General features: G+C 40.5%; 1 protein-coding gene across 2 annotated transcripts in view; it reads left to right on the top strand.

The window, feature by feature from the left end:
- Positions 1–19,076, top strand: part of kcnn3 (potassium intermediate/small conductance calcium-activated channel, subfamily N, member 3) — a 47,353-nt gene that overhangs the window by 13,581 nt on the left and 14,696 nt on the right. For both annotated transcript variants that reach the window (XM_042425216.1, XM_042425215.1), the window contains exons 4-6: positions 12,133–12,429; positions 13,490–13,611; positions 15,965–16,106. In XM_042425216.1, coding sequence (XP_042281150.1) covers positions 12,133–12,429; positions 13,490–13,611; positions 15,965–16,106 — 561 coding nt within the window. The remainder of the gene's footprint in view (positions 1–12,132; positions 12,430–13,489; positions 13,612–15,964; positions 16,107–19,076) is intronic.

Below are 19,076 nucleotides of genomic sequence, written 5' to 3'. Positions count from 1 at the left end.
AAATGCGAGTAGATGCGAATTCGCCTGCATCCACCCTGCTTCATAAACATAGAGAGAGGAGAGGAAAAGGGAGAGAGACTGGTGGAAATAACAGAAAGAACTGGAGTCTCTCTGTAACACAATTGGTGAGTCCATTGCTAGCTAGCTTACAGCTAATGTACAGTTGGTATTTTGGCTGTTTGGGGCAAATAAACGGGCCCAGCAGACAAATACATATGAAAGAGGATTGATACAACTCATGTCTGTGAATTAAGCATGAAGGTAGAAGCGAGAGGCAATTAGCTTAGCTTAGCGTAAAGACTGTAAGCAGGGGAAAATAGCTAACCTGGCTGTCCAAAGATAACAAAATCTACCAGCACCTCTAAAGCTTACTGATTAAAACACTATATCTATATTGTTTACTCTATTCAAAAACTGTAAAAAAAAAAAAAAAAAAAAAAAAAAAAAGTTAGACTGTAGTTTAGGGGAGTTACAAGCTGGTCTATTTCAAGACTTTAGGAAGTCACTGTACCAGGCCAAGAAATAGTCCCATACATAACCTCCCATAAAACTAGAGCATTAATGAGCTTTAGAGGTGCTGGTGGGCAGATTTTGTTACCTTTGGACAGAGCCAGGCTAGCTGTTTCCCCCTGTTTCCAGTCTTTATGCTAAGCTAAGCTAACCAGCTGCTGACTGTAGCTACATAATTAGTGGACAGATAAACACTAAGAGTGGTATCAATGTTTTTGTCTAACTCTTGGCAAGGTAGCAAATAAGTGTATTTCCCAGAACAGCGAACTATGCCTTTAAGGCCTTTAGCTTTTTGTTTAAGAGTGTTTTTATTCAAATATAAGCAAATGCACATCTGAGCTTTGTCTGTAGTATACACATTACATTGTCGTCACTCAGGCTCCTGAGATAGATCAGGGGACCCAGGTGTGTGTCGACTCCAGCCAATTAATGACATTAATGAGAGTCTTAGAGGGATTGACAAAACAGTCTGCATGGTGTTGCATCGAGTTTATACACACAGAATGTTAAATACACACTCAGCCAATAACAATCATTCAATAGACGCAAAGAGAGCACACATAAACATGTGGACGCTCACACAAGCCAGGAACACAAACACACACAGCCTCAATCTCTTGTACAGCTGAAACAATCAATCAGAAATGCTTTCATGCTTCATGATATCTGTTTTGGTGTTTTGTCATTTCACTAATATAATGGTACCACGGTCATTTAGCTGGGGTTTTCATCTGAAGCCATTTGCAATCAATGCACATTGACTATTTATGGGAGCCTTGCGGGAATCAGACCCAATGAGTGCCCCCACACCAGCTATTACTTGTACCAGCTAAACCACAGAGCCACAGTCATCAATCTAACCACATATTAGTGTAATGTTGTTCTGTTTTTGATTACATCATAGCTTGGATGTTGCTGGAAACGTCTATTAAAGCTCCAACAGGTCTGTGATGGGGATTCTGATGCATTTTGCTCTGAGGTTCAGGCTGTCCATCTCTGGATCAATAACTGGATGGCCGTTGCTTATTCACTGTCATACACAGCGACTGATAGACTGGTAATCAGTCTGTAATAGGCAGCCACCGTGTATTAAGATTCCAAAAAGGAGCCGAGTCGATGTGTGCTCTTGCCATACACGTGCAAGTGTGTGTTTGCGTATAAGGTTAAGCATTCATTGATAAAAGAACCCTCGCTTCTGCTCACAAGTTTGATGTCACATTCACATACAGAGTCAGTCATCCACCCACGCACACTGTGGCTGCCGCACGTGACAGGCACGCTAATACCGACAGGAGAAGTAGAGATTGAGAGTAGCTACTGTAAGGCTGACAGAGAGAGAGAGAGAGAGACAGAGATAAACTGGTCTTCTGTTAATCTCTTTGAGAAATAATTCCTTTTGATTAAATGAAGTTAGGAGTTTGGGGAGGGTTCTGCGAAGGTATGGGTGGGAAGCACAGCAGGGTGGGGGAGGTGATGTTCGGATTTATCTCCAAATCACTTTATAATATTTGGTGTGAGGACAGTGATAATTTAAAGGCATTTTACTCTACAACAGCTGACAGTTTATTCCAACTTTTTTATTTTAGTAGCTTTGGTTATCAGTTATAATACTGCATGCACTAAAGTAATGTAATTGCTGAGATAATCAGAGAGGTTGTAAACAAAGTCAACAGTTTAGCCAGTTTATTTTAACCACTTTATTAGGAGGTAAAACCAAAGGTGAAACTGTGTATTAATACAACCACTGCAAGTACAATAGGTCAAAGTTGAACCAGGTAACTTTGATGGATGTTTTCAACACAGTTTGGGTAATCAGGTTTCTGTTTCTGTCCTTATTTTTCTCTTCCAAATACCTTAAAACCTCACTGAATCATTTCTTGCTTTCTTCCTTTTTAACAATGTTTCCATATTCCCAAAATTCAATTTTGTGAGCACAATGGTATTATTACCAATAGGAATGATGTGTTTAAACTGTTACTAAATAAATAGGGAATGTACCTTAAACCTGCAACATCTGATTTCTTTTTTTTTTTTTTTTTCTTTTTTTTTGTGGCCACTTTCAGGCAGCAGAAATAAGCTGTGAGCACAAGTTGACAAATTTTAAGTAGATATGGCAAACTTATTATCCAGTAGATATAAAGGAATATTAGCATTCATTTAGAGTCATGTTTCTGGCCACCTGACAAATGTAAGTCCAATCCTCACTCTCCTTTTAGCTCCGCTTTGGTCCTGGCACTTTAGCTGCTAAATGCACCACCACGTTCACCAGCTAGTTGCTAATTTTGTATGGCATCGTTTGGGCAGGTGGTGTACAGTGGGTTTATTCAAGCACTAAAAAAACTCCGTAGAGCTGAGGAGAACAGGTGACTATTCTCTGTGTGTTCGTCACTATGAGCGACACATTTCACATCATCCATTGTTATTAAATATTGATGAACTGCTTTAAAGGTATTCGTTCGATAATACTTAGTAAACATAGTGAGAGGTGTGCTTATTTGTTCTATTTGCGGATTTAGATGAGAAGATCAATATCCATTCAAGAAAAGGAGAGGCTGTCCGCATACTGAATTTTGCAAATTCCCACATGTTTATTGCAACGTTTTGACCTGCAAGGTCTTTGTCTGACGTTTTTGCCTATCCTTTACTTTCATTGCTGCTTTTTGTCCCATACTTGTACCCAACAAGGGTTGGATGTGCACCCTATCCACCTTTTTTGCTAAGATCAATATCCATCCTATGTCTGTGCATGAAATATGCATAAAGCTTAGCACTAAAACTGGAAGCACAGGTAAACAGCTAGCCTAATGAACACATTGTAGCTTTTTTTTTTTTTTTTAACAAACAGAAACAGAAAACGTACATTTATGGTTTTAGGGGGAGTTACATGCTGAAACCACTTACTGTGCTCAGTGACAGTGTGCCGAGTGTTGTTGTTACACATTGTTTTGTGTGTGCATGCGAACCTGCTTCTGTGTATGTAGGCTACACCTGAAACCATCCAAGTGTTTCATTACATGCATGTTAACTTTATAGTTCAGTACCTTCCCGCTGGCACCAAGCCTGTTTGCTTACATACATGAGCAGCATAAGAAGAGCCAGTTTGCCTCTGTTTTTTATTGTTGGATTGTTCAAACACACACACACACACACACACACACACACCATGAGAGGTGATGCCGTGCGAAATGAAAGGCATTGTTCAATAAAGATCTCATTCTCAGATTATGACACACTCTGCTGGAGCATTTTGCCCAGCATGTAACAGGATATTACATGCACGTACACACGCACGGACAACACACACACGCACACACACGTATATATATATTTGTGCAGAGGGTTGGAGAGTCAGAAACACTAGAGATCAGAATGATGTTATCAAGTTTAGCTCGCATTTATACTACCTTTTTCTCTCTCTCTCCCTCTCTCTCTCACTGATCTCCATTTCTCTCTCTGCTCATGTCTTTTATCTCACAGTATTTTTTGTTCACCACCATCAGTGTGCTTGTCTTTTTCTTTTTTCTTCCCTTTATTTCTCCATCTGCTTCTCCGTCATTATCAGATTAGATCTGTCTCCCTTCTCCTCCACTGGGCTTCAATTCAATTTTGTTGCTGAGTTTCACATCCTTTCTTCGTGACTCCTTTCCTCCCTTGTTACTCAGCATTCAACTTCTCACCCATTCAGCCTTCTCCTGTTGTACCTTAACACTCGCCTGCATTTCTCTCCTTCTATAAATCCGTACGCTCTTTTTTTTTTTTTTATTCACCCTTTTATCTTGTTCCCTTTTCACACTGTTTCTCTGCGATATTCCTCTCTTGCATCTTTCCTCTCTATTCTCCTCTTTTGGACGTTTCTCTCCTCTTCCTCCTCTCTCTCTCCATCTTCACTGTCTCTTCTAATCTGTCAGAGGAAAGCCCAAAACAATTGTGCTCAGCATGAAACAAGGAAAAACAATCAATCTAGACTACAGTGCAACACATCTGTGATCATCACAGATTGCAAATTTCTCTCTTATTCACTGCCATCAAAAGAAAGAGTTTAAGTTCCTATTAACTGTTTTCAGTGATTAGCTTGTTATGGAAGAGAGATAATTGTTCTCTGAATAAAGCAAATGAGAACATACAGTAACAGACATGAACATGAAGTGAAAGCGTGTGTGTGTTTCAAAGGTCATTGCAGCGTTAGGTTGAAAAGTGACATGAAAGAGGAAAGAGACAGGAAGCTGACATGAGAAATGTTTGATATGAAGTGAGAACATTGCAGTTTTGTGTTGTGCTTAGTCAGCTGAGCTTCATTGACTCTGCTTGGTTTGTTTCCTTCATTTTTAATCCAGCAAGTTAACACAAAAAGAATTCAAATCTCATTTTCATTAGTTTACTGTTTACTCAAATCAGTGGAGCACAAGTTAGCACACTGCCAAATTCTCTAAATCTTTTTAAGTGAGATATTTGATGTTAAAATACCCAAATGTTTTATTTTCATTGTCATCAGTCATTTTTCAAGGCTCTGGTGTTCTCACATCCTTCTTAAAGCAAACAAATCCGAAGAACAAGAATTAAACTTGTACAAATTGCAGTGAGGGTTCTCACTGGAACAAAAAGATATTATCCCTGATACTATGATCATCTCAGAATATATTTTAAAGAGTTTACTGATCAGATACCACAATCCATCCAACATTTGTCAAAACATTTTACTCAAAAACACAAATGTTAACCTCATGGTGCCAAAAGAAAATTCAAGGGATCAGCAAATTAATAAGGATTCTCATCTGGAAACCATAAATGGCAAAATTTTGTGTAAAAGTAATAAATGTTGCGACATTTCACAGACACAGCCACTGTAGTATAGTAGTGCAATACAATAATAGATAAGGCAATATTGTAGTGACACATAAAAGTGACTGAAATGCTAGAATTTTAGTAGTATTTACTAGTTACTTGTACTTTATAAAAAGTTAAGGTCGAATATTGTGAAAATTTGAGAGATACTTTCCGAGAATGTGGAAGTACTTCTGCTTGTTCCTCCTCTCTTCCTTTTCCTCTGTGGGAGAAATAAGCTTTTCTTTGTCCTGATAATGTCTTAAACCTTGGCAAAAAGGCACCACTCTCAAGTGCTTGTTCAGGTGATTATTGGTGTGTCATCTATGGTATTTCTAGCTCTGCTGTACAATTTGCATAAAAGCACAAGATTGGACTGCAAGTAGCCATCAGACCATGCTGACTCTGGCTCGGTAAAAAGGTTATCTGAAAGCCGTCTGGAATACATCATTTCAGCTCTTAACAGAACTGTTTGTTCCTACACATCGACAAATGTACTTCTGTACATTGACAGTTCAGATGTGCAGCATTCTGTTGCATAAAGCGTCCTGAGAACAGTTTTTTACTTAGTAGTTATTTGAAGGTTTCTTAAGAAAACAATGAGTTGCATAGATTTAACTTAACTCATATACATGAGGTTTTATCTTTAGAGTTTAATTCACAGGGGCCCAAATTTCCTCCCAGTTCACAGTTGAATCTTAATACTTTCATCATTCAGCTGAGTTAAAATTTAGGTACTTTGGGGCACCATGACAAATTCAGGAATACAACTAAATCACGAAGTGTATTATTAAGGCTTCAAGGAATATTGAAAGTATTTTTTTTGTTTGACAAACATCATTGAAAAACAAGAGACAGTGTATGTAGAGAAACTCTTTTAAACAGACAAGTTCATCTATAATCTTGTCCATTATTTCTTGCAATATTAGTTTTTCAGATTTGGATGAGTTTGGATGGATGATTTACTTTGCAATATATTGTCTAATATGCACTTGTAGCACATTTGTCATCTCCTCCCCTGTTCTCAGATTTTTGTAAAGCATTTTAATAACCACATTATATAAACACCGACAAGAAGAGCCAGTGCTATTACAATCAAGGTTGCATTAACTTGAACAGTATAACCATGGTAACCATTTTCCTGTTGGACTGTGACAGATGATTTAAGAGTTGTTCCTAACGTAAGAATGTTTCTGAGAATTTTCTTAGGTATGCCTTAGGTATTTCTGTATGCCTGCTGCTCACTGGAAACTGGTTAAAACAAGAGGTGATCCAGTTTGACCACCCGTGCTTCTAAACTAATTGCTCGATTTTGTGACGCTGTTTTTCCTCCTTGACGATTTGTTCCTTTCCTACATCACTTTAACTTTTTACCATTGACTTTAACCTTGCTTTTTGTTTACTTCTTTGTGAGGTTGCTTTCCTGGTTCTTTGTTACTGTACAGACAAATTCTTGACAGATAAAGACAACTATTGTACAGACATTGTTAGAATTTCAGCAGCAGTTTTTATCATCATCATGAACTCAGGAGACATTTTAAGTATGCTGTGATTGACTGACCAATCTGTGCAACCACACACCATTAGTCTGAGTTAATGTTGCACTCGATTGACTGAGTTTGGTCAGAAATAATGGATTGAAATTTCGTTGGCCTAAGCCAAGCCATTATTATGAATCATAGTTTCCAAATGGTCATGTGGCTGATGAGGAATGATAAATGATTCATAGATTCAAAACCAGGCTAAATCTTTGCTTAAAAAATATGAATTTAGGAAGCCTCCACCTTCAGTATCTTTCATGTAGTTCATGTAGCATCCAGGGATGTCTGTGCATGTGTGTGTATGTATTTGAAGTTCAGGTCTGTTGCGTGACTCACTTATCTGCCAGCTCACCAGTGGCCTTCTCTTCTTCTTCTTCACACATACACACATACACACAACCATTTACATACCCAGCAACAAGACAGTAACTCTAAAATTAAACGCATGCATTTTAGCCCATACATTTGCAAGAAATACAGACTTGAAAGGCAAAAATTGAATTGTAGTTGAAATTAATCAAATAGAAACTCTAAGAGAGTGACTGAAAAAGGGATGTTTCTCCCGTCCATTAGTGCACTTTAAACATTAGTGAACTGCGTTATTCAGTTACTTTTGGAGGATTTTTGAAGTAGTCCATTGATCAAGAAGACACCGGCTTGGCACTCACAGCCACTCAAAGGCAGGCAGATGTCATTAGGAAAATAAAGTGAGCAGCAGTCTTCCAAAAACGTTTGTCTTCTTTAAAGTGAAGCATGCAGTCCTGAGATGCCTGATACTTGGACAGTCATTTCATGATGTCACATTCTGCAGATTCTGCATAATGTACATCCGCCCTGGGAACTATAATGGACGAGAAAATGAGGGTGAGGGAAAACACAGTGTCCTCTGTAGACTGTAGACATGAAAGATGCATTTCACCCACTTATTTCCTAGAAATGTTAATTTGCCAGATGCCCTTTGTGTCTCGCTTGCCTGTGGCCATTTTTAGTAACACAGTTTGTCTTTCTTATTTGCATTGAATGAAGAAAAATTTCTCGTCTTCAGGCACCACTGGTGGAATCCTTTCTTCTCTCACTCCCAGTTGCTGTTTTTAGACTTACTAGTGGCAGACTAGGCAACATCACTCATGTACACACCGAAACGGTGAACCTTCCCTCATCTCTCACACTTTCTAACACTTCCTTTTCACTTCCACGGCACCCTCTCTCCTACCTTTCGTCTCTTTCTCTCTTGGCTGCGTAGAAACAGCCACAGGGGTGTTCCCTCAGAGCTCCAATTACAGTCAAGGAAAGCGTGTTATCCTCTCTGCATATTCACGTATATCTGGGTGTGTGAATCTGGCTTGTATGTGTGTTTGTATATGTGTGTGGCTCGCCCCAGTTATTTTCTGCCTGTTTGAGGGATTTCCACGCTGTAGGACCCAGACATTTCCCAGAGGTGTGACTATGTGTGTATAAAAGTATGCATGCACGCTTTTCAGTGTTTTTATACCGTCTCCTTCAGTGATTAGGGCCGTCTCCATCCCAGACTGGGGTTTAGTCTTTTTCTCTCCCGTGGGAAATGCTGACTTGAGGCTCATTTGCCTGCATCCAGCTCTTTTTAGAGTCTGTACTCCATCTGACAAGGCCCTCTGGATGTCTGTGTGTGTGTGCATGTGTATGTGTGCAAAATTGTCCTCATATGTCTCGCTTGGCAGAGTCTGGCCAGCACTGCGTCTGGTTCCATGATGACAGACATCTGCAATCAGGGACTTAACGCGATTCCCAAGGTGGCCGCAGGGACTGGAGGGGGTCAAGTCATGGATGGATGGATGGCTGAGGAGAAAAGATGGAAGGGTGACAAAGTCCTCCATCGGGCTGCTAATGTAGTGGCAGAGGATGTCCTCTAAGACCTCACACCCTCACCTGTGAAGAGACCTCAACCTCTCACACATTTCTCCTTTTTTTTTTCGTCTCCTTTCTCTCCCGCTGGCCTGCCCTTTGTTTTTTCTCTCTTGCTCTGACCTCCTTCTGTCCTTTCCTTTCCATTCCTTTTCCCTGTCCCGTGCCCCCTGCCCTCCGATGCCATGTTTTGTTAGAATTAAGAAAACAACAGAAGACACACATTTTTTTGCCATGATCTTGTTCATTTTTCCCTATGGGCTTGTTCTTTATGTCCAAGTTTATTTAGCTTTGCTGTTCTCTGACCTTCCTCCCTGTTTCCCTTCTGATAGAGCTGACAGTTTTTGTTTGGACTCTCTCACGCACACACACACACACACACACACACACAATCCCTACCTGCTCACTCATCCCTACCTACTTTTCCTCCCTCCTGGCTTATTCCCTTCCTCTGTCCTGGTCATGTAGGGGCAGTGGCACTCACTCACTCCCATTGACAGATTACTCTCCTAATGGAATTTAATTATTTATCCCTTCCTCATGGCGATTTAGCCAGGAAAAGACCGACAGCAGGAGTGCGAGGGAGGACAGGACAGGAAGGGAGGGCGCTCATTTCCTCCAGTGGCAAGAAACTGGATCACCTCCGTTTTGAATTGGAGAGATGACATTCAGAGAGAAAAGGAAGGGGAGTGAGGGATGTTGGAGGGAGGAAAAACAGAGAGGTAGATGGAGAGAGAGAGAATCAGGGCTGATGGAAAGGCTCACACACACACACACTGGGAGAAACGTAGAATGGATGATGCCAGGTTTCCAGACAAAAGCAGTGTTCTGTAAGTGTGAATGAATATACATGTGGTTTGTTGCTCTACTCCCTGGCTCAACCAAGCACATACACACACAAACACACACCGACACACACACAGAAATGTGCTTTTATGACTCAGGAGGACACTGTCACATGTCACATGTGACACTGTCACATTCATTTCCCAGAGACTTATCTGACTTATCTTAACTATAACTATTACATGCCTAAACCCAATCCTAACAAAATTTTTAACCAATAACCTTAACTCTAAATGTAATGGTTTACCTTGTGGGGAGCAGCTTTTTGTCACCAAACTAGAAGTGAGTCCCCAAAATGCGAGCACACACAGGTACACAAAAACCTTTGCAAGTCTCTGCAGAGAACACAAGTGTTAGACAACCTGTCTTTACCTCTCCACTCGCTGTCACACACACCTCTCAGTCTTTTTTCTCCTGTATCTCCTTTTTTCTCCCTCCTTGCCTCGTCTCCCGATGCCTTTCTCTCTTTTTGACTCTTTCTCTCTTTTGCCCTCTTCCTCCCGCTCTCTCTCTCTCTCTCTCTCTCTCTCTCTCTCTCTCTCTCTCTCTCTCTCTCTCTCTCTCTCTCCCTCTCGCTGGGGATCCTAATTAAGCTTGGCTGCTCTTTGATGTTGTCGCCTTGGCAACAGTCACCATGACGAGGCTGGGTCTGCACACTCTCTCTCAAACTCACTCAGGCATACACAAATACACAGAAGTACAGTACACACGCGCAGGCATGCAAACACACACACACACACACACACACACACACACACACACACATTCGCTCACTGAAATCATTAAAGAATACAGCCAGCGTTTGACCCTCAGTTCAAATGATAGCTTACACAATGACTCAGGCGTGTGCGTGGGCTACATGTGTGTGTGTGCACACATGTTGGCTTCATGTGTGCACACACGTTACAACAGTAGAACAAGGAAAACACACACGTCCTGCTGAGCTGGATACAGATAATGATGAAGCGTGTGTGTCCATAGGTGGTTGAGGAAGTGGCGGGGCTTTGGTGCGCCTTCATCATGACGGTGACCAGATGGCCACAACACAGAGCAGCTGTCATGCCCGCTTGTTCTGACGTTTGAACTGTTATTGTATTTGTTTTGTTTTCCTTAATAAATGTTTGTGTGGTTTAAAAGCCCTTGAGATGAATCATGTGGTAAAGAGCAATTGTTAGCACTGGCTGTTTCTCGAGGCAGTACAGCATCTGGTAAACTCGGCTGATTTACAGCAGGGGAGTTCCTCATTTTTCTCACTGTACCCAGGCCTTTCTTTTTAAGGTTTATGTAGTGTTTCTCTCTCTCTTTAACCTTTTCTTTCCACTGCAAGAATCTTTATCTCATCCAGGCATATCATAACTAAGCCCTAAAAAGATTTTTTTTTTTTTTTTTAAATGAATGGAAAAATATCTGAAGATTATTTCAACCTTTTTCCAATTTGAGTCCATTTGCTTCAAACGTTTTCTAAAGTGTCATTTTTCTTGAATTATGTGAAGGAATGAGCGCCTTGGTAGCTGAATAGTTATTGTGCATGCCACATAACTCCAACATCCCGGGCTCGATTCCAGCTAGGGACCTTTGTTGCTTGTCATACCCATCTCTGTCTCCTTGTTTCCTATCTGCCACTTTTCTATCCAATAAAAAAGGCAAAAATGCCAAAAAAATATATGTGAAGGAATACTGTATGTTTTGTCTATGGACAAAAATTCCTTGAAAATTCATGAAACAAGTTCTTTGTGCTAGAAATGTATTTTATATATAAAATATATATATAATTTTGCCTCACTGGTGAATTCTCTTGTTTTAGGAAAATAGAAAAAAATTACGATGGAGTTTTTTTTTTTTTTTGCGGTGTCCTCCTTTCCCCGATATTTCCTCATCCCTATCTTTATCTCTTCATTTCCTCTGCACTTCATCCATCTCTTTCCAATGCCTTATCCTCTTATCAGCCCCACCTGCCCCCACCACCACCCCTAGTTCCTGTCTGTACCGTCTGGAGGAGGGACCCTGTAATGAAACCTGTTCTTAGCACTTCCTTATAACAACGGCTTTGGCAACAATATCAAGAGTAACCACAGCAATTACAAACGCAAAACATCAACACACAGCGGGGGAAAACTACAATTAAAGTTACGTCGTTAGGCACATTCTCATGAGACTGGTATAGTAGTTTTTCAGAAAAATATTGAGATTGTGATAATTAAGAACCTGTTTTTGCTCCCACTACGCCAGATGACTTGGCATCTTTAGTTTAATTTTAGCAAGACAAGAGTTGTAGGTTATATGAAAATGAGCCAAAGCACTGTGTGGAGACTGAATAGATTACTGATTAGATGGATGGTGTTTTACATCTCAGGAAAGAGACATTTACTCTAAATTGCCACTGGTTCCTTTAATCATCGGATCAGTCAGCTGTGCTGATGAGTGGACTGCACCAGCAGAGGATGATGATGAAAAGTTTGCACAGCGGCACATTAAAATAAGTCTTAAGTCCTCTCCTCACTTAACTCTCCTCATGTCTTTCCTGTCCCTGCAGCTGTTTGTCATCGACAACGGAGCGGACGACTGGCGCATTGCCATGACGATGGAGAGGGTTCTGCTGATTGCTCTGGAGCTCCTGGTGTCTGCGGTGCATCCTGTACCCGGGGACTTTAAGTTTCAGTGGCGGGCGCGGCTGGCCTTCTCCTATGCACCGTCGCAGGCTGAGGCTGACCTGGACATGGTGCTGAGCGTGCCCATGTTCCTGCGCCTCTACCTCATTGCCAGAGTCATGCTTCTGCACAGCAAACTCTTCACCGACGCCTCCTCCAGGAGTATAGGTGCCCTAAATAAGGTCAGAAGGGGTTTGTATCTGTGCATAAGCATTCAAGAGTGTGGTTGTCAAAGGTTTAGCCGCAATGAGATGGGGGAGTTGTAAAGTTATTAAGGTCAAGGGCTCTCTCCTTTGAATTAAACCTGTGTCCGTGATGTCCCTTTCATCCCTGGCCTCCATCTCTCCAACTATCTCTAGTCATTCCTTCCACTCTGTCCTTCTAGTGACCCTGTTTCTTTTCATCTATCAGTTCAAATGCCCCTCCTGTCCTTTTGTTATCACTATGCATAGAGACTTAAATGTAAGCTACGGCTGATCTTTCATAATACAATATGAGATGGGAGTGTGAAATGGGAACAAGATATTGCATACGGCTCAAATGGGGCATGAAAAGAAAAGGACTGGAATGAGATTGCGGTAGTAGAGTGCAAAGAAATGTGTACAAGCCTTGCAATAAATTATTGGTGCCGGGTTTGTAATGACTTGTAATGAAACGATTAACATTATTGTAAAATCAGTAGAGATGCAGTACATAGTGGGAATATACAAAACTACGAGGAGGAGAGGAGGAGGAGAGGAGGACAGCAGGAGAGATGGAGTAGATTTTAGATGAGTAATTTAGCAGGTTGCGAGTGTATCTGTGATGGCACTACTCTGACCCTCAGGCTACAGTGACAGGGAGAGGAGGTGAAGCTGCCATTGAAGTGCAACTCCATCATGACAACTCATTCATCAGCTCCTTAACCCTTCCAGGGCTCAACCGTTGCTCTCAGATGATCCATCTGCCACAAGTTGACGGTGTGCCTCTTATTGACAAATGAGCCACGGATAAAAACTACTCGAAAAAGGCCAATTACTCAAAGACACTGTATAGCTTGACCCGAGTCATAGGGCAAGCCCCAATCTCGACTCCAATTACAGTGGAGATTCTCCGAGTGCTGCCGCTATCAAAAGCTACTCAGAAGACTAATTACTAAACATCAAGTCTGTGTGGGAATGGCGATTCAGAGCTATGCAATATGAGCCCTTGAAATAATGTTTATATTGATTGCATGTGCCTGTGTGTGTGCGTGTATTGCAGGTGCATTTTAACACACGGTTTGTAATGAAAACCCTCATGACTATCTGCCCCGGGACGGTGCTGCTGGTCTTCAGCATCTCTCTGTGGATCATCGCTGCCTGGACCGTACGAGTTTGCGAGAGGTCAGTAGCAGAGCCAAACCATCTGGTTTACTGTGTGTTTGTGTGTGTATGTGTGTGTGTGTGCATGAGACAGAGTAATGGACTGTGATTGGATGGGGAATTCGGCTGAGAAATTAAATTCAATTGGCAGGAAATATAATCTGGGACATGTGTGCAACATAATCCATCTTTAGACTACAGTTTATGAGGCTTTTATCACCAGTTGTACACTTAATTTGATCCAGGCGACGGAGTTGTTACTGCGTTTGTCCATTTTGTCTTGCATGAATGAACAAATTAGGACACAATAATGATAAAGAGTCCTGCAAGATACCTTCGGTAACATGTCTATTTTCACATCTACAAGCGGGATATAAACACTTAATTTTGTCTAAGACACTCTGTATTGTAATTGTAAGTGTTTATTAATGCATTTGTCAAAAATCTTCTCCTGTTAAGCATCCATACCTGGTGTATAAACAGATAATGACTGACTGACAACACATTATAACATCGCTGTTAGTATATATAACGACATATGAACATACACACATGAACATATCTACAGTGTGTTATGAAGTATTTACACATGTACAAATCATTCACAGGCATATCTAAGACAAATATGTTGAAAACCCATCAACACATATTGAGGTATCAAGGTTCAGTCTTGACTTTGCAAATAGTAGAAGGCCTACTTACTAGATTTATCCCCGGGGTTTCAGCTGCATGTCATGGCCTTCATCAGCAGATGGTGTTTGCTCAGTTGTCATGGAGAGTGAAGAGGAAGTATCTATAAATAAATGTATAAATAATTCAATTTAGGAATATAAATATGCATTCATAGATAAATGAATAAATAAATATGATAAACACATACTTCATATCTCATTAGTACATCTGTGTTACATTATATTGTCACACACCGGTTACTGATGCTTTACAGAAGGAGTTACAGTTGGAGACAAGTAAATGATTTAACAATTGCCCTATACATGAAAAATCTGTCCTCATGTTTGCTTAGTTAAATGTGTTACAAACCATTTATTAATTCTTTATATACTGCCTATAAATGCTTAATAGGGGGGTGAGATAAAATGTTACTGGCATATCTAGAAAGCTATGGAAGCCACAGCAGAGGAAAAATATTTCTCTACACAGAGCATTTTTAATATTTTTCTTGGAATGTATGTCATTTCACCTGGCCTTAGTGGCATCCTCACCTTTCAAATGTGTAGGAGAGACTATGTTAGCTGCAAAACTCACAAAAAACAGGAAAGGCCCTCTCTAGAGCCAGTGTTTGGTTTGTGCATTCTGGGCTACTGTAGAAACATGGTGGTGCAACATGGTGAGCTCCATGAAAAAGGACCCGCTCCCTATGAAGCGTTAAAGGGCTCATTCTATGTTAACGAAAACACAATAAATCTTATTTTCATGGGATTATACACTAATTAAAACATACTCATGAATATTATATTCCATTTCCGTTCTGCTAAATGCCATTAAATTATACACACTGCACCTTTAAATACTTCACAGCTGTAACCATATGGCAGTGCAGGCTGGTGATTTATTGGACATTTTTTTTAATCCAGCAGGCAGATGCTCAAAAATGAAATAGCCACTCACATATCTGCCTCTCTGGTTTTGAACATCACTGTTGGAAATTGTAAATCAAATTTTCCAGTTACATTTTAAAGACTGACAATCTGATTTTATGTGTTATGTAATGTTATTGATGTACCATCAAGTGAAGAGCAAAAAGTGACCATCCCTTTTGATGTGTTTAAGCGCTTTTTGAGATAATCAAAGAAATATGGGAAAATGTCAGTTGGTTAATTAGCTTGATTAAATGCATCATTGCCTGGCTGCTGGGAAGCCGTTGGTTTGGTCTTCATCCAAGTTTAATTGGCATTTCCTTTCCTCTCCAAACCAAATTAATGAAGGAAAATAAAATATAAAATTCAATTAAACTGCTTTAAACAAGGTGCACATTTCAGAATTTGAAGAGAGTGTCTCCCTTCGGGCAAGAGAATAAAGAGCTCTGAGTGAATATTTGTTGTTAACTACCAAGGCTGCAATATACATTTTCCTGTTGAATAGTTTTTGAGAAAACAACTTTGTTTTAGATCTGCACCAGGATGGTTGCTATGGTAACAGTGTTGAGCGTAGGGCAGAAATGACGGAGGCAAGAGCTGCAGTTATGTGTTATGTTCTGTGTCAGGCAAATTTGCAGGACACGTGTTTGAGGTTCGACGCCCACATTTGTAGACAGGAAAGTGGGCCAGTTCTGTTTTTGTTTGTTTTTGTTTTTTGTTTGTTTTTTAACTACTGTTTATTTACTGACTTTATCTTCTGAACATTTTTCCTTTAGGTATCATGATGCCCAGGATGTGACCAGTAACTTCCTGGGAGCCATGTGGCTTATCTCCATCACTTTCTTGTCCATCGGCTATGGAGACATGGTTCCTCACACTTACTGTGGCAAAGGAGTCTGTCTGCTCACAGGAATCATGGTCAGTAAATTTCCTTCCCTCTCTCTCTCTCTCTCTCTCTCTCTCTCTCTCTCTCTGTCTCTATCCCTTCCTCACGCTCAATCTCCCTTTGGCGCTGTCCTCGCCTCGTTCAAAGGTCAGCAGATTAGAGAGCATGCTGTCATTTGCAAGAAAATTCTGCCATTTGTGTAATTTGGGCAATCCTCCCTGAATTAGCCTGCATCTGTGTGTTTTGGTTGTGTAGGCATGCAAACAAGAGCATGTTAGTTGTTTGTGTGTGTGTGTGTGTGTGTGTGTGTGTGTGTGTGTGTGTGTGTGTGTGTGTGTGTGTGTGTGTGTGTCTGCGTGTGTGCACATTATTCCCTTGTCTGTCCTCATTGCATAATGAAGGTCCCACCTTTCAGGGTGCCATGTCCTCCCACTCTCAGTTTTGCTCCCTTCCTCTCTCTCTCTCTCTGTCGCTCTCTATCTCCCTCTCTCTCTCCCTCTCCCTCTCTCTCTCTCTCTCTCTCTCTCTCTCTATTTATCCCTCCATCTTTCTTTCCCTCTGTCCGTCTCTCCTTCCCTGAGGCCATGTGTTTATTTCTATCTTCCGTCCATCTGTTAGTATCAGTGTTTAAGCTGCCGACTTCTCCTCTATTTGCTTCACTTCACAGGTGCTCTTCCCTCCTCAAACTATTTCTCTCTCAATCTTGCTTTCTGTCTTTGTCTCATTTCCTGCCTCTGATTTGTCATCCTGTCAGTTTTCTTCTTCATTTCTGGCATCCTTTTGCTAAAATAACCAGAATAAACAGAATAACCAGCTGATTTAATGTAAAATGTAGATACTGCTCATTTATTTCCATGCTGTCTCTTTAACATACCCTATTCTGAATGACTGGAGGCAATTAGTGTCTTTTTCAAATGTAAGAAAATGCATTTTTTTAGTAGCTCTACAGCTAAATGTCAAGTAATTTCAAATTAAATGTGCTAATAAGTATGTTGATTTTTATAAGGTCAGGAAAAAAAAATAGGATTCAAAAATAACACGTTACCTGGGATTAAGTTTCCCAAAGGACACAGTGTGCCACATGTTTAATGTTGCCAAAGGGTGGAGTACAGTGAGTAATAGATGACTGTGAACAGCTAGAAAGCTGAAAGTCGCTGCACGGTGGGTGCTCACCTGAGTTGGGGATAATGTATTTTTTTTATATTACATAATATTATTACTTTTCTGAATTACAGACTGATATAATGCTTTAATTTTTAGAGCAAAGAAGTAGTGCTACATCAACAGCATTTCCACAAATTGATGCAAATTCCTGGATGTGGAGTTTTAAAATGTCATTTTTTATTAACTAAGTAATGCCATGGATGCCACATTGATGTCATTTTTTTAAACATATTTTTAAAAGCTAAAGGAAACCTTTTACCCATGGAAATAATGAGTACTGTAGCTAGTAGCCTACTTGAGCTTGTTAAAGTGAATGTAAAGTAAAAAAGATGTCCCTCCCTGCTTGAAGAAACACCATCTATAACTTTCCTAAAGTACCTTGAAACAGTTTTCACACGAGTCAAGTTACGTGGTAAAGCATGCTGATGCAACCACAGGCTGAGTGATTATAAATACAATCAGCAACAAAAGCTTTCGAATTGTTTGTGTTTCATCGTTAAAATTAGATAATAGGCTGTTATGTTATTAGCATTTTATTACTAATATTATTTCTGTGGAAATCGTCTGTATTCCATTTACAGACTTTTATGCCTAGGCTTTTCGCACATGAGCTGAGTGTGTTTTGTTAAAGCACGCCTAAAGTCAAGCAGCAGCCTGCGTGCCTGAACTTTGAAGCCAGGGCAGAAGTGCCTGAAGACGCAGTTGCTTTAATGTCATTCTGGGTTCTGGTTCCCAAAAAATCAAGAGAGTGGATTTAAAACCCTCAGCATAACTCTCAAAGTCAAACTCTTCTAATGTGTGTTGTGATGTTTTGCTAGTTAAGTGTGCAACTAAACATCCCCAAAACTGCCAAAAACCTGCACTTATTCTTTCATCTTCACGGTGCAACCTCTATATTTTCCAGCTCACACCTTTCTTAACTGTACAGTCCATCAAATGTGTGAATAAACACACACATGCACACAGAAGACACCCATTTGCTGGATAAATCATCCAATAGGCGTTTGAGACAGTGTACAACTCTCACTGTAATGTGAACACACACAAAGACACAAATCAGGGGGTGGATGCTGAACGTCCCAAGCCCACTGCTACAGACTGCATCCTCCACACAACACTGACACAGAGCTTGACATACACTCTTCGTGTGACTCCCACACACGCTCTCCTCCCCTGTCACACACAAACACGCTCACTACACTCATCAGAGTGTTCAGAGAGGTTTATTTTCGTTGATCATCAGAGAAGGAGTGAGGCTGCAGGTAGAAAGAGAAAGGTGAAGCTTTTATGTGTGAGGGAGACCGGGCGCAGCAGGTCGTGGGAAAACAGGTTGCGGAAGTGAAGTGAAAAGAAGATTAAAAAAAAAAGGAGGAGAAGGGTAGGGGGGCAGGGGTGACAGGTCGAGAGCAGAGAACAGGATATTATTTTTTTTTTCTTGGTTGAGAATAATTTTAATGAGTTTCTATAGGAGAAATTCTCTCTGTCGTTACTATGACAACACATGAAGGCTACCAATGTTGGAATATACCACTGCCCCGAGGCTAACTGGGGGTGTGCCAGGTGTTAGCGTGTATATGTGTGTGTTAGTGTGTGCATGTGGGTGGGTGGATGGTGGTACCACAACATGTTTAAGTACATTTGTTGCACTTATATACAGCAAAAAGGTGTATGCGTGTCTAAATTACAACACACATCAGATAATGCAGTTTATGTATGGCATGCAAGTGTGTATTTGTTGCTTACAGTTTCATTCACGCATGCTGGTATGAATGTGGGTTTGTATTTTTGTTTGTCTTCCATTTTTTTCAGCTTCTTGAGCTGCGGTAGCTCTTAGATAT

The sequence above is a fragment of the Thunnus maccoyii genome, chromosome 10, assembly GCF_910596095.1.
Source record: "Thunnus maccoyii chromosome 10, fThuMac1.1, whole genome shotgun sequence".
NCBI lineage: Eukaryota > Metazoa > Chordata > Actinopteri > Scombriformes > Scombridae > Thunnus > Thunnus maccoyii.
The sequence above is the reverse complement of the archived record's forward strand: the minus strand, read 5'-3'. Positions and strand labels throughout refer to the sequence as shown.